The following is a 21,002-nucleotide window of genomic DNA, read 5'->3' on the forward strand; positions in this document are numbered from 1 at the left end:
AGGTGGAGCCAGGAGTGCGTGTAGAGAGAGGACCTGGGGCCAAGGGTTTGGCTCGGAGACACCTTGCCATTCCTCTCCTCAGAGACTAGGAATCCACAGAGAAGTCTGAGGAGGCGCAGGCAGAGCGCTAGGAGAGAGAGCAGGAGAGCCCGAGTCCGTGCAGCCAGGGGAAGGGGGTGTCTGGAGGACAGAAGCGTCCCCAGGACTACCGGGTGGGTGCTTGTCAGTGCTCTGCTGCTTTGCCCTCCCCACAGTGAGGCACGGGGTGCTTCCTTTCTCGCCGGCCTCCTTCCGAGGCTCCTGGCACCCCTGTGCACCCTCCAAGAAGCTGCAGGAAGCTATGGGGGGCGTCAGTGCCTCTCCCCGCTGAGGCCTCATGGAGGTGCCAAAGCAAGAGCTGAGAACCTAAGCAGGGCAAGGAGGCAGGAACCCTACACACGGGCACCCATGGGGACAGGGAAGCAGGGCTGCGCGCATCAGCACTGGGCAGCAAAGGCCTGATGCCGGGTGTGGCCTGGCTGTGACCTGCTGTCACACCACTAACTCCAGAGATCAGGGCCAGGGCCTTGCTCATGGGGCACCGGCCCTGGGCCTCCAGGCCCATCTCTCTCCTCAAGGCCAAGGTCGACCTCAAACCTCAGCTTGGGATTTACTCTGGGCCCCTCTCCCATGCTCTAAGTACCAGGCTCCTCAAGGCCTGGGAACTTCCAGGCTGTTCAACAAGGTGCTTTGGTATCCTGGTCTTTAAAATGGGCGAGGGGCACCTGGGTGGCTCTTGATCATAGGGTTGTGAGTTCGAGGCCCATGTCAAGTGTAGAGATGACTTTAAAAAAATAAAACACTAAATAAAAAGAAATGGGCAAACACAGCTCTTGCAGTGAGGAGGAAATGGGGTGGTTCCTTCCCTGATGGAACATCTTCTCTGGGTGAGATCCTATGCTGGGCTATGGGCCCCACTGGTCAAGAGCTACCCACAGGTCCTGTTTTCCCTGGTGCAACCCCGCCATCCCATGACAGGGGCATTGGCAGAAGTGTGGGCAAATGCTAAGCAAGTACAGGGAAGGGTGATTCCACTCTACCTGGGCAGAATGTGCTGGCATTTGAGGTGGGCCTGAAGGACAAGTAGGCTTTTGTCTGTTGTTGGGGGGGCAGTGTAGGGAATGGCACTGTGGACCTAGGAAGCGCATATGCAGAGGTGTGGAGTTTCCTCTAACCCTAACCCTAACTCTAGCTCCTTACTGGGAGTGGGCATGTCTGGGCAAGAGCCTTGCACTCCTCCAGGAGCCGGCTGGTGCTATAAGCATAGGAATAAGCCAGGCCAGTGCTGGGCAGTGCTCCTGGCTTGTCTTTTTGGGGAGTCCTCAGCTTCTGGGGACTCTAGAGGGGACTGGGTTGGCTGAGCTTCCAACACCTGCTTCATTCATGCTGACTCTTCTCTTTAGCTTCCCCTGTTGGGCAGTGAGGGTGAACCGCTGACCTGCTGCCCCCTTCCTCCATCGTGGCCATATGTCCCCTGCCAGGTGATGTCCCTCTGTGTCTCGTTGAGAGGGCCAGCTTCCTGCTCTTCTGCTTCTCCTATCAGCATTGCCAGCGGAGCAACGTCCAGGTCCGCAGGGCCCCTAGGTCTTGGGTGCATTTGCCAGATGGGGCCCTGGGCCCATGGGGCGCCCCTGGTGCTGTTTCCCCCACACCTTCAGCCTCCTTGAGGGTTGCGACTCGTGGCATGTGGTAGGGAGCCTGCAGGAACCCAAGCCGGGCTACCTGGGCTCAAATCTGGGGTCCACCTGGCTGGCTGACCCTAGGTAGGTTACTTCAGCACCTGACTATGGTCTGAATGTTTGCTAACCCCCCCCCCCGGCCCCCAATTCTTACATTGAAATCTGAACCCCCAAGTTACTGCTAGTATGAGTTGGGGACTTTGGGAGATGATTAGGTCATGAGGGTGAAGCCCTCATAATAGGGACCAGTGTCCTCACAAAAGAAACCCCAGAGAGCTAGCTCATCCCTTCTACTGTGTGGGGACACAGTGAGAAGGATGTGGGCCCTCACCAGATACCAGATCTGCAGGGGCCTTGGGAGTCCCCAGCCCCCAGAACAGAGAAAAAAAGTTCTTTTGTTTACAAGCCACTCCATTTCTGATATGTTTGTTATAGTAGCCTGAATGCCCCAACCTCAACTTCCTTTTTTTTTTTTTTAAAAAAAGGATTTGGGGCACCTGGGTGGCTCAGTGGGTTGAGCCGCTGCCTTCGGCTCAGGTCATGATCTCAGGGTCTTGGGATCGAGCCCCACATCGGGCTCTCTGCTCAGCAGGGAGCCTGCTTCCTCCTCTCTCTCTGCCTGCCTCTCTGCCTGCCTCTCTGCCTGCTTGTGATCTCTCTGTCAAATAAATAATAAATAAAATCTTAAAAAAAAAAGGATTTATTTATTTATTTATTTATTTATTTACTTACTTACTTATTTATTTGACAGACAGAGATCACAAGTAGGCAGAGAGGCAGGAAGAGAAAGAGGAAGAAGCAGGCTCCCTGCTGGATGCGGGGCTCGATCCTAGGACCCTGGGACCATGACCTGAGCCGAAGGCAGAGGCTTTAACCCACTGAGCCACCCAGGCACCCGTCAACCTCAACTTCCTTATCTGTAAATTGGGAAGGTAATAAAAAGTAGTCTGACCTCCAGGACCACAGTAAGGGTGGAATGAGATCGTGCGTGAAAAATGTGGGGCAATCAGTGAGTGTCCTGTCGTCCAGGTCTTTCCTGCTTCAGCTCCTGGTGGCTGGGTGTGGGAGGCGAGTTGTAGTTGCTGTAAGGTGGCCCCTTCCTCACCCAGTTCACTCTGTGTGGAAGGGGGAGGAAGTGGCACAAAGCTGTTGGGTGATCAGGGCATGTTGGGAGAGGACTGTGGATTTCAGGCCTCTGGTCCATGTGGATGAGATCCAACCCAACCAGTTTTTAAATTTTTATTTTCTTTCTTCCTCCCAAGCTCTGCCTGTCCCAGAGGAGGAAGAAAGATTCCCAGGCCCTGCCATGGCTCTGGAGCCTCCAGATGGCTTCACCTGTGGTGTGATGGTGGCCTCTGGGCCCATATGGCTCCCAGAGTCCAGGCAGAGGCTCTGTCAGGACTCAGGGGAGGCTTTTTCCTACTCTTGACAACCATTCTGGGAATTGAATGAATTGAGCTCCTTCTTGCTGCTTTTGGATAATGGTCCCCTTCCAAGTATCAGACAAAGTCAGGTGAGTGCCTTCTGTAAAAAGTTCAGGCTTTCTGGCCAGATGGACACTTTTGGGACTGGTTGCCCCAGGAATTAACCACCACCTTTGTGTAAGGGAGATTCCCCTCATTGGGAAAATCTCCAATCAGTTCTCTATGCACTTTGCAGGCTCCCTGGGGGTAGAGTCACTCACTCATCACTCATGCCATCATTCATCCATTCACTTATTCATATGCCCAACTGACCCCCCACCTGTCCATCCCACCACCTTCCTATCTGTCCATCTTTCCATCCACCCACCCATCCATCTATCCATGCGCTCGCACAGCCCACCCAGTCCATGCCTGTATCCACCCACTCTAGCCATTCATCCTCTCTTCATGTGTCCTTCTGTCCACCCATGTAGCCATCCATCTCCCACCCCACCCACTCACCCATCTTTCCCTTCAGCCACTGGTCTGTCCACTCACTCGCCCCACCCCATTCCCTCACCTTTCCGTCTCCTCATCCCCCTCCCCATCTGTCCTCCCATCCCACCCACCCATCCCTCTCTCCCTCCGTCCTTCCACGCAGGTCCCAGCTGGACCAGCTGTCAGTACAGCCGGGTCCACACTGGCCAAGGCTGGGGAGTAGGACCACACCCTTCCTTTGACCTTCAGGGTCACTTTGGCAGACTCCTGGACTTCTCAGGCCCCTGAGAACCTCTGATCTCTTCCTGACTACCCTGCCCCACCCCTGGCAGGGCTGCCCCCTCCCCTGTGTCTCCTGGGTGGCTGTCACAATCAGACAGGAGCCCAGGCCCCGGGGTGGACGGCAACTCACCGTATCCTTGCTCGTACTCTCGGTGGTAACGGCGGCAGTGGCGGTGGTGGTGGTGATGGTGACGGCGGTGGCGGTGGCGGTGGCGCTGGAGCCGGGCCTGCCGGTCCCTGCGGATACTGCCCACGATGATAGTGATGCAGGAGAGGATGATGACCACACCTATGACTGCACTGGCCACCAATACAGGAGACACCAGCAGGTGGCTGTGCTCCGAGCTCTCGGAGTACGTGGGGTAGAAATAGCTGGTTCGGTTGTACCGAGCTATCGGGAACAAGGAGAGGACATTGAGTTGGGGCACAGACCCTGCCATATTTCCTCTTCCAGCCCGGCTGCCCCGTGAATGATGTGTCCCTAGTAAATGGAGGATAGTCAGGCTTCAGCCTCATGGACTGTGTCCCAGCTGCCTGTGACAGGGAGGAAGGGAACAGTGCTTTGGTCTACTCCCTGAAGGAGCCTCTGAGACTGGGGCTTGACCTCCCCTCCTCTTTTCTCCAGCTCTGGCCGGAGAGCTCAACTAACTCACAGGTAGGAGAAGAAAAACTCCAGGCAGTAGACTTGTCCAAGGTCACAGAGCAAATCAGTGGCAGAACTGCTGCTGCCATGGCTTGCGTTGTACTGGTCACCCATGACTCAAGGCAGACGTGCTCCCGGAGAACTGGCCCGTCCAGGATGGTGCCCAGCCCGGCTCCCTAGAGCTGGATGTGAGTGTGTGTGTCTGTTCTGTGCTGCTGAGGTGTCGGTGCCTCAGGGTCACCTTGAAGATGCCCTGCCCTCCTCCACGTCACCTGCAGATGAGAGCCTCGCCCCCCAGCAGTGCCAGTCTCATCACCAGTTGGGTACAAAGATGGCATCACCTGTGCCCGCAGACAGAGCCAGTTGGTGCCGGTGCCCACCTGCCTGGCTGGTTGAGGAATTAATCTCCCAGTCACCGGGACTGGCAGAGGTAGGTGCTACTTTAAATTATGAGGGAAACTCTTCCAATTTCTAAATGCAGGGCCCATTATATCAATAAGATATGTAGGACTGCAGAGAAATAACACGATGACAGCCCTCCTTCCCACCCCTCTGCCTCCCCGTCCCCCTACATCAGCTGTGGCAAGCACAGAGGATAAGGCAGGTTTTGCCTCTATCCTGGACTTTCTTCCCAAGCTGCTTCTACAAAGGTGCCCATGGTCAAGAGGAAGTTGTGCCTCAAATTTCCAGCTCTTCCCTGAGAGGCTGCCCTCCCTCCACAGATCAGCCTGAGTAGCTCCCCTTTCTGGAACATCTACTGTGGGTCCCACACTGTGCTTGGTACTCCTCACACACTTAATTCTCATGATGGCCTGGGGTAGGATCCCCAATTTAACAGGTGGAGAAACTGAGCCCCAGACAGATTAAGCAACTTACCCAAGGTCACGTGGCCCACAGAGAGGGAGCTGGGTTGGGGGGCAGCCTCAGGCCCACACTCTGAGACAAGGGCTAGAGCCTGTGACTGCCAGGTACTGGGTTCTGGGAGCTCATGTTTTCTTGGATCTTGATAAACTAAAAAGTTCCTGTCTCTAAAATGATGCTTGGCTGCTTCTGGATCCCTTTATTGTAGTCAGAGCAGGCCATGACCTACAGCTTATGCAGGGTGAAGGCGTACAGATAGCTGAACGTTGCTGATAAGACACCAGGATTCCAGAGAAGGGAGCCCGTGTGTGTCAGGAAGAGACAGATTGGGACAAGTAGGTATTCAGGGCTGAGGGGCTGGGGGAAGGGCCCTTCTTCTGTGTATCTTCCATTTCTGCATCTGTTCCAGAGATGTGGTTGGGACTGTGGGGAGGGGCCCTGGGGCAATTTCTCCACAGAGGAACAATGTGAATACTAAGGTAGCTCTCACTGAGCACTTACCAGCACTGGTCAGGCTCTACACCCTTTATAAGCACCATAATCTCATTTAAGCATCACAGCAACCTGAGAGGCAGATGTCTTTTCCACCCATTTTACAGCTGGGGAAGCTGAGGCACAGAGGTAGTAAAAGGGGTGGAGCCAAAAGTTAGATCCAGCTTGTTCTGTGCTGTTCCCGAGCCTGCACTCATACTCCCTCTGGTTCCACATGGGGAGAGAGCCCCTGGAGGGCAGGACCTGTGTCCCCTGGCTTTGTCTTGTCACTGGGTTTTTCCAGTGTCTTGGGCAAGGCCAGCCAACAAAGGGAACTCAGGGGCCATTTGAGTCCCAAGGAGGGAGGTCAGGGATGGGTTGCTTGTGTTCTTGGGTGCATGGGGACGGGCTCTGTGAGCTACTCCGTCATTCTCACTCACCCGCTGGCACGTCCTTCTGCTCATCACTCACCCAACCGTCCACCCCAAATGCGGGATCCGCGCTCATTCATGAGCCCTGGCAGATTGTGGGAATGGAAGGGGCGTTACCGTCTAGGGGAGCGGATCAGGTCTTAACGGAGGAGTCCAGGTCTGGGGTGGGCTCCAGATCGATGGTGAATCAGTCTGGCAAATCCCACCACAGGAGAACCTTGTGCTTCTGAGGAGTCATGAGAGAGGTGGAGGCTGAGGCTGGAGGGGCTGGCAGTGGCCAGACCGTGAAGGGTTTTGAATGTCAAATCAAGAGACCGTCCTCTATCTCTAGGGCAGAGAGGAGACTTGGGTGAAGGAGTGTGGTCACAGTGTTTTAGGAGAGCCCTCTGAGCGCAGACTGGGGGGGGGGGCAAAGTGGGGACTGGGGGGCCAGGGAGGAGGCTGCTGCCAGGGTCCACGTGAGCATGGGGCTGGGGTGGGGGAGGCTGAGGCCCACGGCCCTGTGCTGTGCAGAGCCGAGTACGGAGCCAGGCTCCAGTGGACGCCCTTGGTAGGCAGAAGGCCACTGCAGGGTTCCTTTGCCTCTCTGATTTGATGTGCTCTGAGCAGGCCTCAAGGAGAGGCCTGATGCTTCCCTACTTGGTAGGTAGGGTCCCAAGGGCCCCTTTGAGGCTGGGGTGGTACCCCGGGCCATGGGCCACTGCTGTGCCGGGCAGAAATCTCTGCCTCCAGATTTCTGGTCCAACTGGGAGCCACAACTGAGTCAGAAGGCTCTATGTGACCCAGGCCTACATGTGGGGCAGGGTCTGGGACTGGCTTCTCTTCTATGCAGATACCTTTGTCACCCTCATTTATAGATGAGGACTCTGGGTCTTGGTGAGCTGAAGATTTGCCCTGGTTTTGTGGTAGATCTGGGATTTGAACCCAGGGTGTCTGACAACTCATCAAATAGTGGCACCAAACAGGGGAAGAGAGTGGGATACGGTGGGGGTGGAGGCAGGGGAGCTAGGCTCTGTGTCTGGTTCTATCGCTGACTTGCTGTGTGACCTTCGGCACACTCCTGCCCTCCCTGGACCTGCTGGCACTCTGTCCAAAGAGATACCTATTCTTGAATGTTCATCCTTCCAGGGTGGGTGAATGGGTCTTAGAGGGGTCGGGAGGGGGTGGCAGCTGGGTGAGCACAGTGGGTGTGAGGGTGGGCAATAAGATTCAGTCCTATGTCAGGAGGATGGGGTCAGGGCTGTCTCCAGTCTGGGGAACAGGCAGGGCAGGGAAACTGAGGCAGAAGATCACTACCAAGTCCTTGTTGAGTGTAGTGTGCAGGCAGCTCTACAGTCCCTCTGTCTGGGTACAGGGAAGCGGTCTTTGCTGTCTGAAACTCCCTGAGGAGCGCTGACAAGGGAAGGGCACCAAGACTGGAGGTGTTGAGCCAATATCTTTAAGCCTCTAGTCCTGCCCACTCCCTCAGAGAGGATGGCTAAAAGGAAAAGGAGGGCCATCAACTCAAATCTGACTGATGGCTCCTGTCACAGGAAAGTCTGAGGACATTTATCATGGGTCCACTTCCCTGGCAAGTCTGGCCTCAGCTGTGCGGTTCTTCCTACACTGCTGAGGCCGCCAGGAGGAGGCCAGTGAGGTCACTGGAGGGAATATGGGAAAGAAGATTCAGATGCCATCTTCCCTCTGCTGGATGTTGGCAGGAATGGGCAGAGGGGCTGGGGCAGGGGACTATGGCAGGGCGGGCTCACTTGCATGGGCATTTCTGGGTCTCCTCCTTTGCTTTTTAGGGTAGCCTCTCAGCCCATTTGCCGATACCTGTCCTCTCGCTGCCAGGTGTCTGTGATGGAGAGATATCAGAGTGCTGGGGCAGGGTTCAGGGATATCCACATGGTGGGGCTGGCTCTTGGAGGACAAACAGAGGAGGGAGGAAGGAACACAGAGAGGTGAGGTCCCAGCAGAGCTCCAGAAAGGAGGAGGTGCTTCTGGGGTGAGGCTGTAGGAGGTCACCTTGATGGCAGCTAGACATTGGGATCACAGAATTGAGGAAAAGGCAACTTGGTGTTCAAGATTCTTCTTACAGTGGGGATGTGTCTCTACAAGAAGTCAGCTAATGTCATGTCAAGGTCTTGAAACGTTTTACTTGGCCATTTGTGGCATTATAAGCGGGGTAGATTATAGTGGAGAGGAGGACTGGAATGTGAAGTCATCTACCCTCAATCCTCTATAAATTCACTCGGCCAACCAACCATCCACCCTCCGTGTATTTATTTACCTGGGCATCTACACAGCATTCTCTTGATCATCCATCTATCCATCCATCTGCCCGTCCATCCACTCACCAATACTAAGTGCATTTTCCATGTCTGGGCATGTGCTAGACACTGGGAACATGGTACAAATCAGACCACAATGAACCTCAAACTGTGGGAAGTAAGAGGTCCTACATAGGTGCTCCAGGGCCATGAAGAGAAGCTTGGGACATGATGGAGCTCCCTGCTCTCCCTTCACACAGAGTAGCTCTGTTTCCATCTGTTTCACACATCAGGCTTAACAGGGGAGTGCTCCACTGCCTACTAGAAGCTTCTCAACTACTACATTAAAATATAACTGGAAAATCTAAGTGACTACCCACAGGCCTTTCATGACTCTATAAATACAAGATGAAAGTGGTTTATTCCACTATTAAGATGCCACTTAAATAAACTCACCAAAATGAACTCACATGGACGATCGCTTCTACATATCGAACAAGCTTACTGTCTTGTTATCATTCACTAAAGTTTTATCTCTGGTTGGGTGGATAATTTGTTTATTGGCTGGGGAAATTCACTGTAACAGTGTTACAAACCACTTTTCCCTATTTCTATGGACTATGTCTACGGAGCAAATGGTGAACTGGGCGACATCACAGAAGGAAAGCCATGACAGAATTAGGCTTTCCACTTGAACCCACACCAAACTCTCATTTTCTTGCTAGAATCATCACTGGTCCCGACCTCCTCATTTTCTCTCCTCTTTTGTCAACACCTAAAGTTGGCTCTTATGCTGTTTTCCACAAAGAACATAGGTTTTTATAACACTGGCTGAGTCATGGTCAATGCTCAATGAGTAGGAAGTCATGTAACTGTGTTGGGAAGAAGATGCTGGGGTCTGGCTTGGTCCACCCATCAGCTGGGGGGATTAGCTCCCACATCCCAGCTTGCATTACGAGACTCAAAATCATGGCTTGGAAAAATGACCATTTACTACAACATGGACTTTTCAGGAAGTTCATGAATAATTGATATATAACATGTTGAATTTATGAAAGCTGCAAATTATCCTCAGCTATCCCACCACGAGCTGGTCCAGGCTCGAGCTATGTACTTGGGCTACAGTATTCTCTTCCTTGAGTTTTGCTTTGGCCTTTTGCTTTCATGGGTTCTGATTCTGGAAAACGTCAGAGGTGATGGGATTTTGTCCCCTGCTCCACAGAGGTTCTCTCAGCTCCCAGAATTTATGAGGCCATCTGGAAAACCACCAGGGCAACAGTGTCTTAAAAATAATGTCCCAGAAGTAGACAGGGCTTCTTCTGGAAATGCAAGAATGGTTTAAGACCAAGAAATCTATTAATATGTCATTACCATAGATAGGATGTGAAAAACTAGATGGGGCAGAGCCAGGCACCTCTTGGCCATGATCTTGGCGATCTTAAGTGGTTGTTAGCGTCACACTGAACCGTGGAACTCTGGAATTGCTTCTTAGCATGTGGTTCATGGAACATGGATTTCTAAAAATGTTATGGGATGTTAGGGAACAGCCTTTGATCCTCTGAACCCCAAGGTTGCTTTGCAGCCCTTAGTGGTCTTTGGAGCCAAACAGGCACATTACCAGTCCCTTTATTCACCAATATTCTGAGAAGGGTCAGTCCTCACCTGCCTTCCTTGGGGGTAAAGTCTAGCACTCCTACATAAGTGTAGCTTGTCCTAGGCTGTGGCTAAGTAAGACACAGATGGTCCTGGGTTCAAAGCCTGATTCTTGCCCTCTGATCTCTTCACCCCTCTGAACCTCTATCACTCCCTTCATCTGTAAAATGGACTAATTAAAGCACAGTGCCTAGCAGGATGCTTGTCACACTGTGTGTGCTCAATATAGGACAACGAAACCTTAAAATCTTAAAGATATCCCCTAGACATCAATCTAAGTGTGAAAGACAAATCAGTAAAGCTTCCAGAGGAAAGCACTGGAGAATGTCTTCATGACCTTGGGTTTCTTAAGCAGATACAGAAATACCATTAAAAAATTGGTAAGTTTGACTATATTAAAATAAAGATCTTTGGTAGGAATTTGGGTTTTGAGGTGGGCAGGGGGCCAAGGAACAACATAGGACTCAGATGTGAACAGGGTTGAGGCCAGGGCTAGAGCAAGCAGAAAGTTTGGAAAGACTTTCTTAATATATTCATCATTTGCAACCTGCCCCAGGACATTGGAGAATGCTGCCCATGGAGTTTCCTGGCTGTACAGGTGCCTGGAAGTAGTTAAGAGATCCCAAGACACTAAAGGGTCCTTCTTCACATCTCTGTGGCACATCCACTTTTTCACAATTAGTTATTTACCTCTAATGGGTTTGTTTTTTTGTGGGATATCCCACAGACTAGCAGCACCATTAGTTAAGACAGACAGTTCAATGTCAAACAGTATTAACAGAGTATAATACATCTCGTGATGCTACGGGAAAACTAATTTTGCAACCTAGGCCTCGTGTTCAATGCTGGAACCTCAAACAGCTTTTCTTCAAACAAGTGATAAGTAAAAAGCCCCACAGGATTTCTTTTCGTTTAGAAAAATGCAAGTCTTAGCAGCAGCTGACAGGAAATGTGCGATATTTACCCGGCCTGTCTTTTGATGATGACTCACATGACCGGTGCCTTTGGTGCCTCTGATTACCTATGTTTCAATATTCGTGCAATATTGAAAACTTCCATCCTGCAGTGGTTTCTACAGCACAACCATGGTCCTTGGGTGCTGAATCAAACCTACAGACAGACCCTCGTTCTGTGTTTATGGCATGTTTTTGTTTTCTGTTCTCCGTCAAAGCCAATGCCGAACAAAGGGAGAACACCGTGTGCACCTTTCTCCTCTTACACGTGTCCGTCACCCTGCCATCCCCGTGCCTCTTGTAACAAGACAATGGCGTGGAGCTGGGCCTCTCGTTCTTGCGCACTTAAAAATAAATCCTACTGAGAGAGAAATGCTGGATGTGCTCGGACCGAGCAGGAATGGAGATTGAAATGGTGGGTAAACATTCGTTAAACCCTATGCTGAACTTCTGCCCCAATCGAGGGGAACTGTTCGGTTCAGTGTTTTTACTTAATACTCAATATAATTTATATTTTAAAGGCATTCCAAGAACACTCCACAGGTTTCTGAATATACAAATCCTGTTACAAATTACAAAGTGTCTGAGAATTTGATAGTCATGTTGTTTTAGGTAATTGGATTTTACGCTCCGTAGATGTGCCCGTGTGCTGGATCGCACGGCTGTCATTGATCACCCTGCTCCCTCCCGAGGGTGGCATGGGGTTGGGGTGGGGGGTGTGCCCAGGGCTGCGGTTCCCACCGCTTAGGGAGTGGCGGTGACACACAGTGCACAGACCACAGCCACGTGTGCTGTAACCACAGTCCTGAAACTGTTGGAACCACTGTCAATATTTTAAAATGTTGGCGGTAACTTTTTATCTTGGAAAAAAAAAAGGGAGATTTTTGAAAAAGTTTAAACTATTTAATTTCATTGAACCAAAAACCTAAAATTTTAAAAATAGATGGAAACTCTTTAATAAGGCTGCTGTCCAACTTAAGAGGAGTCCGCCCTGGCTTTTTGGATTATAAAATTATATTCTCGTTTTTATTGCATCACCCCTAATCCTCACCCTTACCCCCATTTCTGGGGGAGACAAGTGTTATCCAGGGGCTAAAGAGCCTGGGGTATGGGCAGAGGAGAGCTCTGGAATGACGGTCTCTAGCAAGGCCTAGCAGTCACCTACATGATCACATGGAGTCCAGGTGTGGTCTAGTGGGCTGAGGGAGCAGCCCCTAGAGCTGATGGTTAGGGAACTGATAGAGGACACGGAGAGAAGCAAATAGAGAGGGCTCTGGGAGTTGAAATGTACCTGTGCTCCCAGAGGGGTCTGTGTGGCCAGTGCCCTGGGATTAGATCCAGGAGCCCTGACTTTGAATCCTATCTCCTCCTCTGGCAGGTCCCTGGCTATGTGACTTGCCTCTCTTAGAGCCTCTCTCCTCTCTGGAAAGCAAGTAGGCCTGCACACGTCTGCCGTGATGTCACAGAGGACAACCAGTATTTCCCAGTCACCGTAGGCACAGTTTCAGTTGCAGGCAGAGCTGAGTTTAGGGGTCACTAGTCTAGGGTCTACTTGGCAGAGAAATGGCTATGTACTTACACATTCCTGTTCGCGGGAAAACCCATCCTCTCCTCTCAGTGTACCTGGCTTTGGGATGCCATAGGTGACAACTCTGACAATCGTGCTTTCCTTGGCAAGATTTCTGTCCCCTCCACCATCCCACGGCTCAGTTTCTAGAGCTTTCCTGCCATGCTACCTGGTTGTGGAAGAAGAGTCTGGACAGTGGTCCAAGAGATGATGATGGTGTCTTGGTTCAGGGGGGCAAGATTGAGCCAGATTTGAAGATGAATCCATTAAATGGAGTTGGCAGTGGATGAATCGGAGAGCAGTGACAACTGACAAAGTTCGGGGCCTGAGCCCAAGGAAGGACTGAGCTGTCATTTAATGAGATGGAGAAGATGATGGGCAGCTTTGATGCGGGACTGTGAGTCAAGATTTCAGGTCTTGACATGTTACATCTGAGATGCTCTAGAGACCCTGAGTGGACATCTGAGGGGCCATACATCTGAGGGGGGCAGATGGTTGGATATATGAGTCTGGAGCTCAGAGAGAGTCTGAGCTGGGGATGGAAATTTGGGGGCTGTCAGTGTATCTGTGTTCCTTGACGCCAAGAGGCTGGATGACATCACCTGGGAGGCTCACCATGATAGGTTTTCCCCCGCTATCTGAAAGTAGAGCGTTCCCACAAAACTTTGCACAAGCCAAAATGGTTAAAGTGAAGAAGCGGTGATCAGTAATTCATTTGAAAAAAAGTTCTAGTGTTCCCAGGCCCAAAAAATAACCTCACTTAGGCTTTTCTGATACCTCAGGCTACATCTTGCTAACGGATGTGCAGAATTAACTGGGATAAGGAGATGCTCCCAGATGCAGTTCCAAGCTCTGGTGGCTGGAGGTGGGGATGTTGCCGGGTGTGGCTTTGGGGAAGGAGCCCGGTGGATCGGCTCTTGCCGTCTTGCGCGTGCAGCTGCCTCTGTTACACTGGCTTGCTTTGGAACAAAATGCCGAACCGTCTTCAGTTTTCGTGAGAGCAGACCTGTCTTCTGATTTCTTTTGGTTCGTGAAAAGAGGGACTAATGTAGGTCTTTTGTCAAAGCGAAGTGGTGTAACTCAAACTTTCAAAAAGGGGAGAATACGTAGAGTATTACCACGTTAGGTATTCAGGCTGCGGTGGGCACCTTTTTGCCAGGGACTCTAATAGAACACGTGTATTTACAAGTAAGATCAGCGATCCGATGCTGAGCACCTACCCTAGTCAGGCTCTGGTAGACCAGAGAACTCTGAGGACGGGCAGCCAGGCCCTTCGTGGGGCATGAAATGCTGCAGAGTGGGCCCTCCCTCCAAGGGGTGGACTTGATTCTGTCCTTGTCCTGCTGGCCATTTGCACCTTAGCTAAGATTGAGCCCTGGAAAGACTCACCTGGGGTATATCCCCGACCTGTCACCTAGACTAGTTTCTCTATGCCCTTGACGCTCAGCTTTTTCATGTGTGGAATGGGCACACTCCCCCTTCTCTTGCAGAGCTGCTGCAAGGAAAACCATGGGAAGAGATGGCCATATAAGCCCTTGACCTGTGATACCGCCTTGGATCCTTACAGCAGCCCTCTGAGGCATAGCCTTTTATTAATTCCCATTTTACAAATGAGAAAACTGAGACTCAGAGAGTAATGTCTAGCTGAAGTCACTACTTCTATTCCCTTGCCCACTCCAAAGTGAGACCACAGCAAGGAATGAACGAGGGCTTCTCTCCACAGGCCAGTGATCATCGGGTGGCGTATGCTTGAGTTTCGGAGAGCCTGGGATTGCATGGGGGCCCAGTAGGAGAGCGCTGCTGCTGATTAACCATGTCTGCTCTGGGCACAGGAGAGATAAATGTTGAGGGTGTCCCCTCATTTGCATGCCTTGCCCTCAAGTCCTTCCTTCTGTTGATAGCTAAGTCTCTGCAGAGGTCGCTGTTACAATGAGCTGAGCAGAAAACAGGAGTATCTGGTCCAAACCCCAAATTTCCCTCCGAAGTTTCCACGTCTCTCCATTCCCCTGCTCTATCACTAAAGGTGTAGGTAACTCTACCCTGTGTAGTGAGGAGGGGGTCAAAAGGATGGGGCTCTCAAGCTTCTTGAGCATCGTCTCAGTGCCTGGCTGCCATGACTCTCCTCATGGAACGTGTTAAATCTGAACATCACATCTGGTATGATATTGCCATTTTACAGAGGAGCGAATTGGAACTTCTAGATGTTACGTAGCTTGCTCCAGATAGCACAGCTGGTAAGTGTCCGCCCTGGGTTGTACACAAACCCAGCCACTGTCTACCACATAACACTGATTCTCGGGGAGACCCAAGCCCCTCCACAGGCTCTGCCAGACTGTATTTCCTGGCAGGCTGCGGGCAGCCTGAGAGCTCAGCAGGGACAAACCCCAGCTGACTTCTCCAGCATCAGTGGAGGCTACCTTCCCTGCCTCCTTCCTGCTCTGATAGAGCCTCAGTCTCTCCTGGGTCCCCAAAGCCCCTCCTCCCCCAGATCTGTCCCCGGCAGCCAGCGGAAGGCAGGCACCCCCATGTCACAGGGGCTCCGTGGAACGGCCGTCTGCAGTGGCTAAGAAGAGGCTAGGAAGCACCTGTTTTTGCAGCTTGGGCTCTGGGGGAACCCTGGGCTACTCTGCCCAGCTGGGGCCAGATGGAGAAGGCTCCCACGCCTCCGGCTTTCCTGAGGAGCCAGGCTGGTCCTCCTCCACCTCCCTCAGCGGCTTAAGGCTGGAAAATGGCTCACGGGCCTGGCACTTGCAGGCAGACGACCCGACTTCCCACTTGCAGTGGCTAAAGCCCTCTGGTCTCCCCCTTCCCTATTCTTGCCTCCGTCCTCTGCTTTCAGTCTTCTCACCTGTCGTCGCTGCGGGGCAGGGATGAGCTGCCATGCCTGAAAGGTGGGATAGGGTGGGGGGGGGCTGCCGTTGTGTGGGCCAGCACGGGCTGTGCCTGGGAGGAGTTGGCCCCGCCTGCTCTGGTTACTGCCTGCGTGACTCTCAAGAAGCCAGTGGACAGTCCTGCTTCCCCCAGTGTCTGAAGCTGCCTGGTTTCCAGGCAGACCTCTGCCCTTTGCCCAGCTCTCCCCCTACACTGGCGACCCTTCCTGCTTACTCCTCCCACCTCATGAGCTCTGACTTCCAGGAGTAGGGTCTTGCTTGGGAAACGTTGGGGCTCGTTTTTCCTTTTGGGAACTCCCCCCACCCCCTTTCTCAATTGGCAGGGGGGATGGGTGTAGAAACCCAAACAGGAACAAGTTATGGCTCCTACCCTAAGTTTTCCAGGTTTTACTGGGCTTTGGTATCTTCCTTTGAACTGGGATAGATAATTTTGTGAGCTAAGAAGGGTAAACCAATTCTATTAGATGTCTAAATTCACAGAACAGGAATGGAGGTGTTAAAAAGGAGGGTGTGTGTCCTTGTCAGGGCCCTCCTGGGATTTCTGGTTTCATTGCTTAGAATGGTCCCGTGTCAGGTGTTTTGAGGATGTGTGGAGCTCCGTGATTCTGCATCCCTTCCAGAACGGGTGTGAGGGTCACTGGTCTGTGAGCTGAGGAGGATGCCCACAAGGCGTCTGCTTCATTTTGATCCGTTTACTTGTCCAGCGTTCAGTACACATTTACTGAGGCAGCAATTTCCAGGTTGAATCTGAAACGTATCCTAGATCGGGGCAAAGCCTGAATGGCAATCTAATGACCCACTTTGGAAACCGCTGGGTCTCCTTGGGCAGTTTGGCCTGAGCGACTGAGTCAATCGTGGTACCCTAAAGCAATAGAGCAAAACCAAGCCAAGCCAGCTTGGAACAAAGAGCTGTGTCTGGGACAGCTCCATGTGAGCTGCAGGGGTGCGGGCTGCCCCGGGAAGACAGGCAGCAGAGGACAGAAGGAGGAATCTGGAGGCAGGTAGGAACTGGGGGAGAGAGAGAACCATGGAAGCTGCTGGCCTAGAAGCTGCAGCTGAAAGCAGGGTGAGGAGGGGAAGGTCTGGAGTGTTTGGAGGGGAAGTCCAGGGCAGGGTTCGAGCCCTGGGAACCCCAGTGTCCCAGGGCAGGTGTGGCAAGAATCCATTCTTCCCCAATGCCAAGGGACACCACGGATGGCTAGTCAGAGAACCAGATGCCTAGAGGGGCTGGAGGAGAACCAGAGGGCTCCAGTCAGAGAACCCAAAGGAGGAGTCCTCAAGAAAGCTGCTGTGACGAACAAGGAGAACCAGAAGCTACGGACTGGATTTAGTGGCACAGAAGTGGATGGAATGTGGGGAGGGGTGCAGGAGCCAGGCTGAAGTAGGCTGGGGTTGCTGACGGGGGGACAGTGAATACTTCTCAGGCATGTTCGAGAAAAGAGAAGAAGTCAGACTGGAAAACATGAGAAGAATCTGGCAGAGGAGGAGAGGCGGATGGAGGAAGGGGTGGGTCTGGACAGCCCCACGACCTGTCCAGTGGCCTGCCATTGCCAGGGACCGCTTCGCCGAAGAAATCTGAGCAGATCCCTACCTAGAGGTAGACATAGGCTCAGCTGCTCTTACTGAAGCCACGGGCAGTGAGGGGCCAAGCGTGCCCATCCATGCCTCCCTTGCCTTCCCTGGAGCCTCCCAGCAGCCCCGAGCTCCTGGAATGCCCTGGCCTCAGACCACCCCTTCGTCCCAGAGAGAGCTGGCTGCCTGAAGCTACAGAGAAAATCTGGCAGTGGAGTCAGGAGCTGCAGCTTCTCCCCCACCTACCGCCTCCAGCTCCTCATTCACAGTGTTTGACTATACATTTATTCATTCAACAAACATTTACTGAGTGCTCACTGCATGCCAGGCACTGGGCCTATAAGGGGAGGGGCGAATGAAGAGATGTGTAGGAACCGCTTCTGAACAGCCTAGAATATCCACGGGCACGTCCTATTATCCTCAGGGAGTGGGATGCAGAGGGCTGTCTTGTGCTGATGGCCTCTCTTTGTGTAGACAGGGCTTCCCAGGGCCTGGGTTGGCCCTAGAAAGCTCTGGAAAGCCCTTTACCCTGAGCAGCCCAGTTTACCCTTTACCAGCCTTTTCCATTCCCAGCGGCTCAACGCGATCATCCCAGCCCTCTGTGGGGCAGGTGTCCCTGGACGGCAGCCTTCTCACCTGGCCTGGGACTCGGGCTTCCATTTCCGCAGCAGCAGTAACGACAGTAACAAGAACTTACCGAGCTTGTTCTGGCTCCCTCTGGACACCGCTCTGGGGACAGTGAATCCCACCGTCACTGTATTCCCTAGGGCATGCCTGGTGACAGTCCCCCTCAGACTGGGTATACCAGTTTCCTCTACCTGACCATGGCAGCCATCCCTTGATGTTTAAAGATTTAACAGTGGACATTTCGACTACTGGGAAGAGAGGACCCCAACTCCAAGATGGGGGACAGGTCACCAGTGGTACACATTTGAATAGACATTGGTGAGTGGGAGTGAGGGATTGGCTAGAGTGAGCCTGGGAGATGGGAGAGGACAAAGAGATATCGGAGGGGGCTAAGGAGGGGTCCTTGATTTCATACAGGCTCGTAGTCCTGAGTCATCAAGGAGAAGTCATGTTCTCTCAAACTGCATCAAGTGATGGTGGTTTTGGGGGGCACAGGAAACATCATGAGAGAAAGCGGGTGGCTGCCATGGGGACAGGTGAAGGGGACCCCCGGGTGGGTGGGGCTGGTGGAGACTAGGGAAGTAAGCCAAAGGGGGCTGTAGCCTTCATCCCCAGGGGTACACCCGATTAAGCCCATCACTTGGACTTACAGACATCAGGGAGCCATGAGAAGGATGTTATGGGCAAAGTCATCTCAAGGCTTCATTAGATGAAATGAATTAGTAAATGAGGGGCTTCATGGTGGAGATGCTGCAGAGAGGGTTTCCTTAGGACAGTGAACTCTGACGAGGATGTTCTGTGGAGCACCAGTCCTGTGAGACATTCCTTGTGGTCAGTTAAATTTGGGAAGGCCACTGGGCTTTCTCTTTTCTATGGCAGTCTCACAACACACATCACCACATTAAAGGCTCTGAAAAGTCCTGTGGTCACAAAAGCTACTTAACTTGTCTCACTCAGCATTTCCCACATTCATTTGGCCAGGGAATTAAAAAAACAAAAAAGTAATCTCATTAATATCCCTCAGAGGAACCCCGCCCCACACTTTGGGAAGTGCTGATATGGAGGGACCAGTAAAGGACGGATGTCGCTTGCAAATGTCAGGGGTCTTCTGTGTTGCCCTCCCCAAGCCCCTCATAGCACATCAGCCCCTCATCAGACCCTTGGAGCCCTCTGGCCAAACATCTAGAAACATTCTCTGCAACCCTATCTCCAAGCCCAGCCCTTGCCTGGCCCCGAGACACGGAGGATGTAGGAAGGAGACTTACAGGGACAGGGACGTTTGAAGGACATGTAATCCTTGGAACAGAATAGCGGAGCCAGCCTGCCGACTTGTTGAGTCCCGACTTAGAGAAAAGAAGGACCTGCCGGTCACCTGTAGAGACACAAACAAGCAGATGATGGGGGAACGCCCACACAGCACCCCCTGATCCCCAAGATACTCATGTCCCTTGGCTGTGCACCTCTGGGGTAAAGGTGGGGACTTTGACAGCATATGCCCAGTCTGGGCATGGGTGGGGGTTGCTGGGGGAGCTCTGGGCTGCAGAGTATGAGGGTTCTGGGGTAGAGGTGGGGTAAAAGCATGTGGAGATCTCAGTGATGGGTGGAGGGGGGAAATCTTGTCTGGGTGGACCCTTGAACAGGCATGAGAGATCCCCTGGAGTTCTCCTGTCTCTTGAACCTGTGAGAAGCCACTGCTTGAGACAACTGCAAGGGACCATGGCATTCTGAGCATCTTATAACTGGAAGGACCCTTAAAGACCAGCCCAAGGCCCTCCTATCACAGAAGTGGAACAGACCTGGAAAGGGTGAGGAACAAGTTCAAGGTCCCAGAGCTGGCTTTGGAAGGGTGATTAGAGTTGCTTAACTGAAACCTTATTATTATTATTATTATGACTGTTATCCCAACACCTTTAAGGGGATGATGCTCTTTTCATTCTCATTTTATAAATAAGGAAGTTGAGGCTCAGAGAGAGGTAATGTAGCTTGTCTAAGGTCACACAGCTTCTAATTACAGGCTGGGACTAGACCCCAGGTCTGTTTGACTCCAAAGCCCCCATTGTCAGCCAGCACTTGACTTAGAAGGCACCTAATAAAGGCAAAGAGAATGCAAATGTCTCTTCCCCCAAATCCCTGATCCCCATGTGAGCCTGGTGTGATACTGGAAAGGCCATGTAGCAAGAGAGCACCCATGTGCAAGAGAGGAAACATTTTTAAAAAAGTAACGTAGCCTTCCATGCTGCTAAAGGTCTGGGTTGGTTCAGTCTCTTCTGAGCTCCAAGCAACATGAAGCTGTATGAACAGCAGGGAGATACGATTCTTATTTTCTAGGGAGTGTGGTCACTAGACTTGCAGAAACCAAACTGCACCTCTGGGGGTTGCTGAGCAGGGACCCTGAATATGGAGCTCAGTGGGCTCTTGGGGGGAAAGCTTGTAGCCAGAAGCCAACAGGCAGAGAGCATGGCCCCTCTAGGTCCCAGGAGGCAGCTGACCTCCCTGGTCCCGGGGATGACACTGTGGACAGAACTTCTGTGTAAGAGGCAGGTCCAGAGGTCCCCATCCTTGTCTCTCACAGAGATCCTTTTTATTATATACATTTTTCCCCCTCCAAATGGGAGCCACGTTTTGATGGAGACCATTGGCCAAACTGCACTGATTAATAAAAATTTTTTTTCTATTTAGTCAATGAACCAAGGACTTATCTTTGGAGAGGCTGAGCTCAGAAGTCCAGTCCCCAGGTTGGTATCAACTCTGCCACTCCCAGGAGTGTGACTTTGGGCAAAGCACTTCACCTCTCTGAGCTGTGGTGTCCTCAGGGGGAAAGCAGGGTAAGGCCCTTCGCCAGGTTCGAGGATGAGAGGTATGTACTTCATGTTCATTCTGATGTCTGAGGGGGTGGGAGGGAGGGAGCCATTGCTGCTGCTGACCCTGGAATCCCTCTTTCCAGATGGCTCCTTCCAGCTCAGCCTTCTGGGTGTGAACCCCGGGCTGGTCTGATGCCCACTCCCAGTCCCCACAGAAACCAACAAGAGTTTTGATGGGGGAAGTGAGGGTAGGATGTGATCTCCCGAGGTCTGGTAGAGAAGTCTCTCTGGTGTGGCAGGCTGCTTGGGGAGCTGTGATTTCACACCAGAAAATTCATGAAGAATCTCAGGGCTTGGATCTACACTTTCTAAAAATACA

General features: G+C 52.2%; 1 protein-coding gene and 1 pseudogene across 2 annotated transcripts in view; one reads left to right on the plus strand and one right to left on the minus strand.

Moving 5' to 3' along the window:
* The window catches only part of BEAN1 (brain expressed associated with NEDD4 1), a 35,347-nt gene that overhangs the window by 6,375 nt on the left and 7,970 nt on the right, over positions 1-21,002 (minus strand). The window contains exons 1-3 of one of the 2 annotated variants that reach the window (XM_047712506.1): positions 19,088-19,156; positions 18,473-18,634; positions 4,032-4,292 (exon numbers count right to left, since the gene is read on the minus strand). In XM_047712506.1, coding sequence (XP_047568462.1) covers positions 4,032-4,292; positions 18,473-18,515 — 304 coding nt within the window. In that variant the 5' untranslated portion in view covers positions 18,516-18,634; positions 19,088-19,156. Of the gene's footprint in view, positions 1-4,031; positions 4,293-18,472; positions 18,635-19,087; positions 19,195-21,002 lie in introns of those variants that run through there. The other variant, XM_047712507.1, reaches the window with a different exon arrangement.
* On the plus strand, positions 5,352-11,145 carry LOC125089464 (nuclear envelope phosphatase-regulatory subunit 1-like; annotated as a pseudogene).

The sequence above is a fragment of the Lutra lutra genome, chromosome 17 (assembly GCF_902655055.1).
Source record: "Lutra lutra chromosome 17, mLutLut1.2, whole genome shotgun sequence".
In the NCBI taxonomy this organism is placed as follows: domain Eukaryota; kingdom Metazoa; phylum Chordata; class Mammalia; order Carnivora; family Mustelidae; genus Lutra; species Lutra lutra.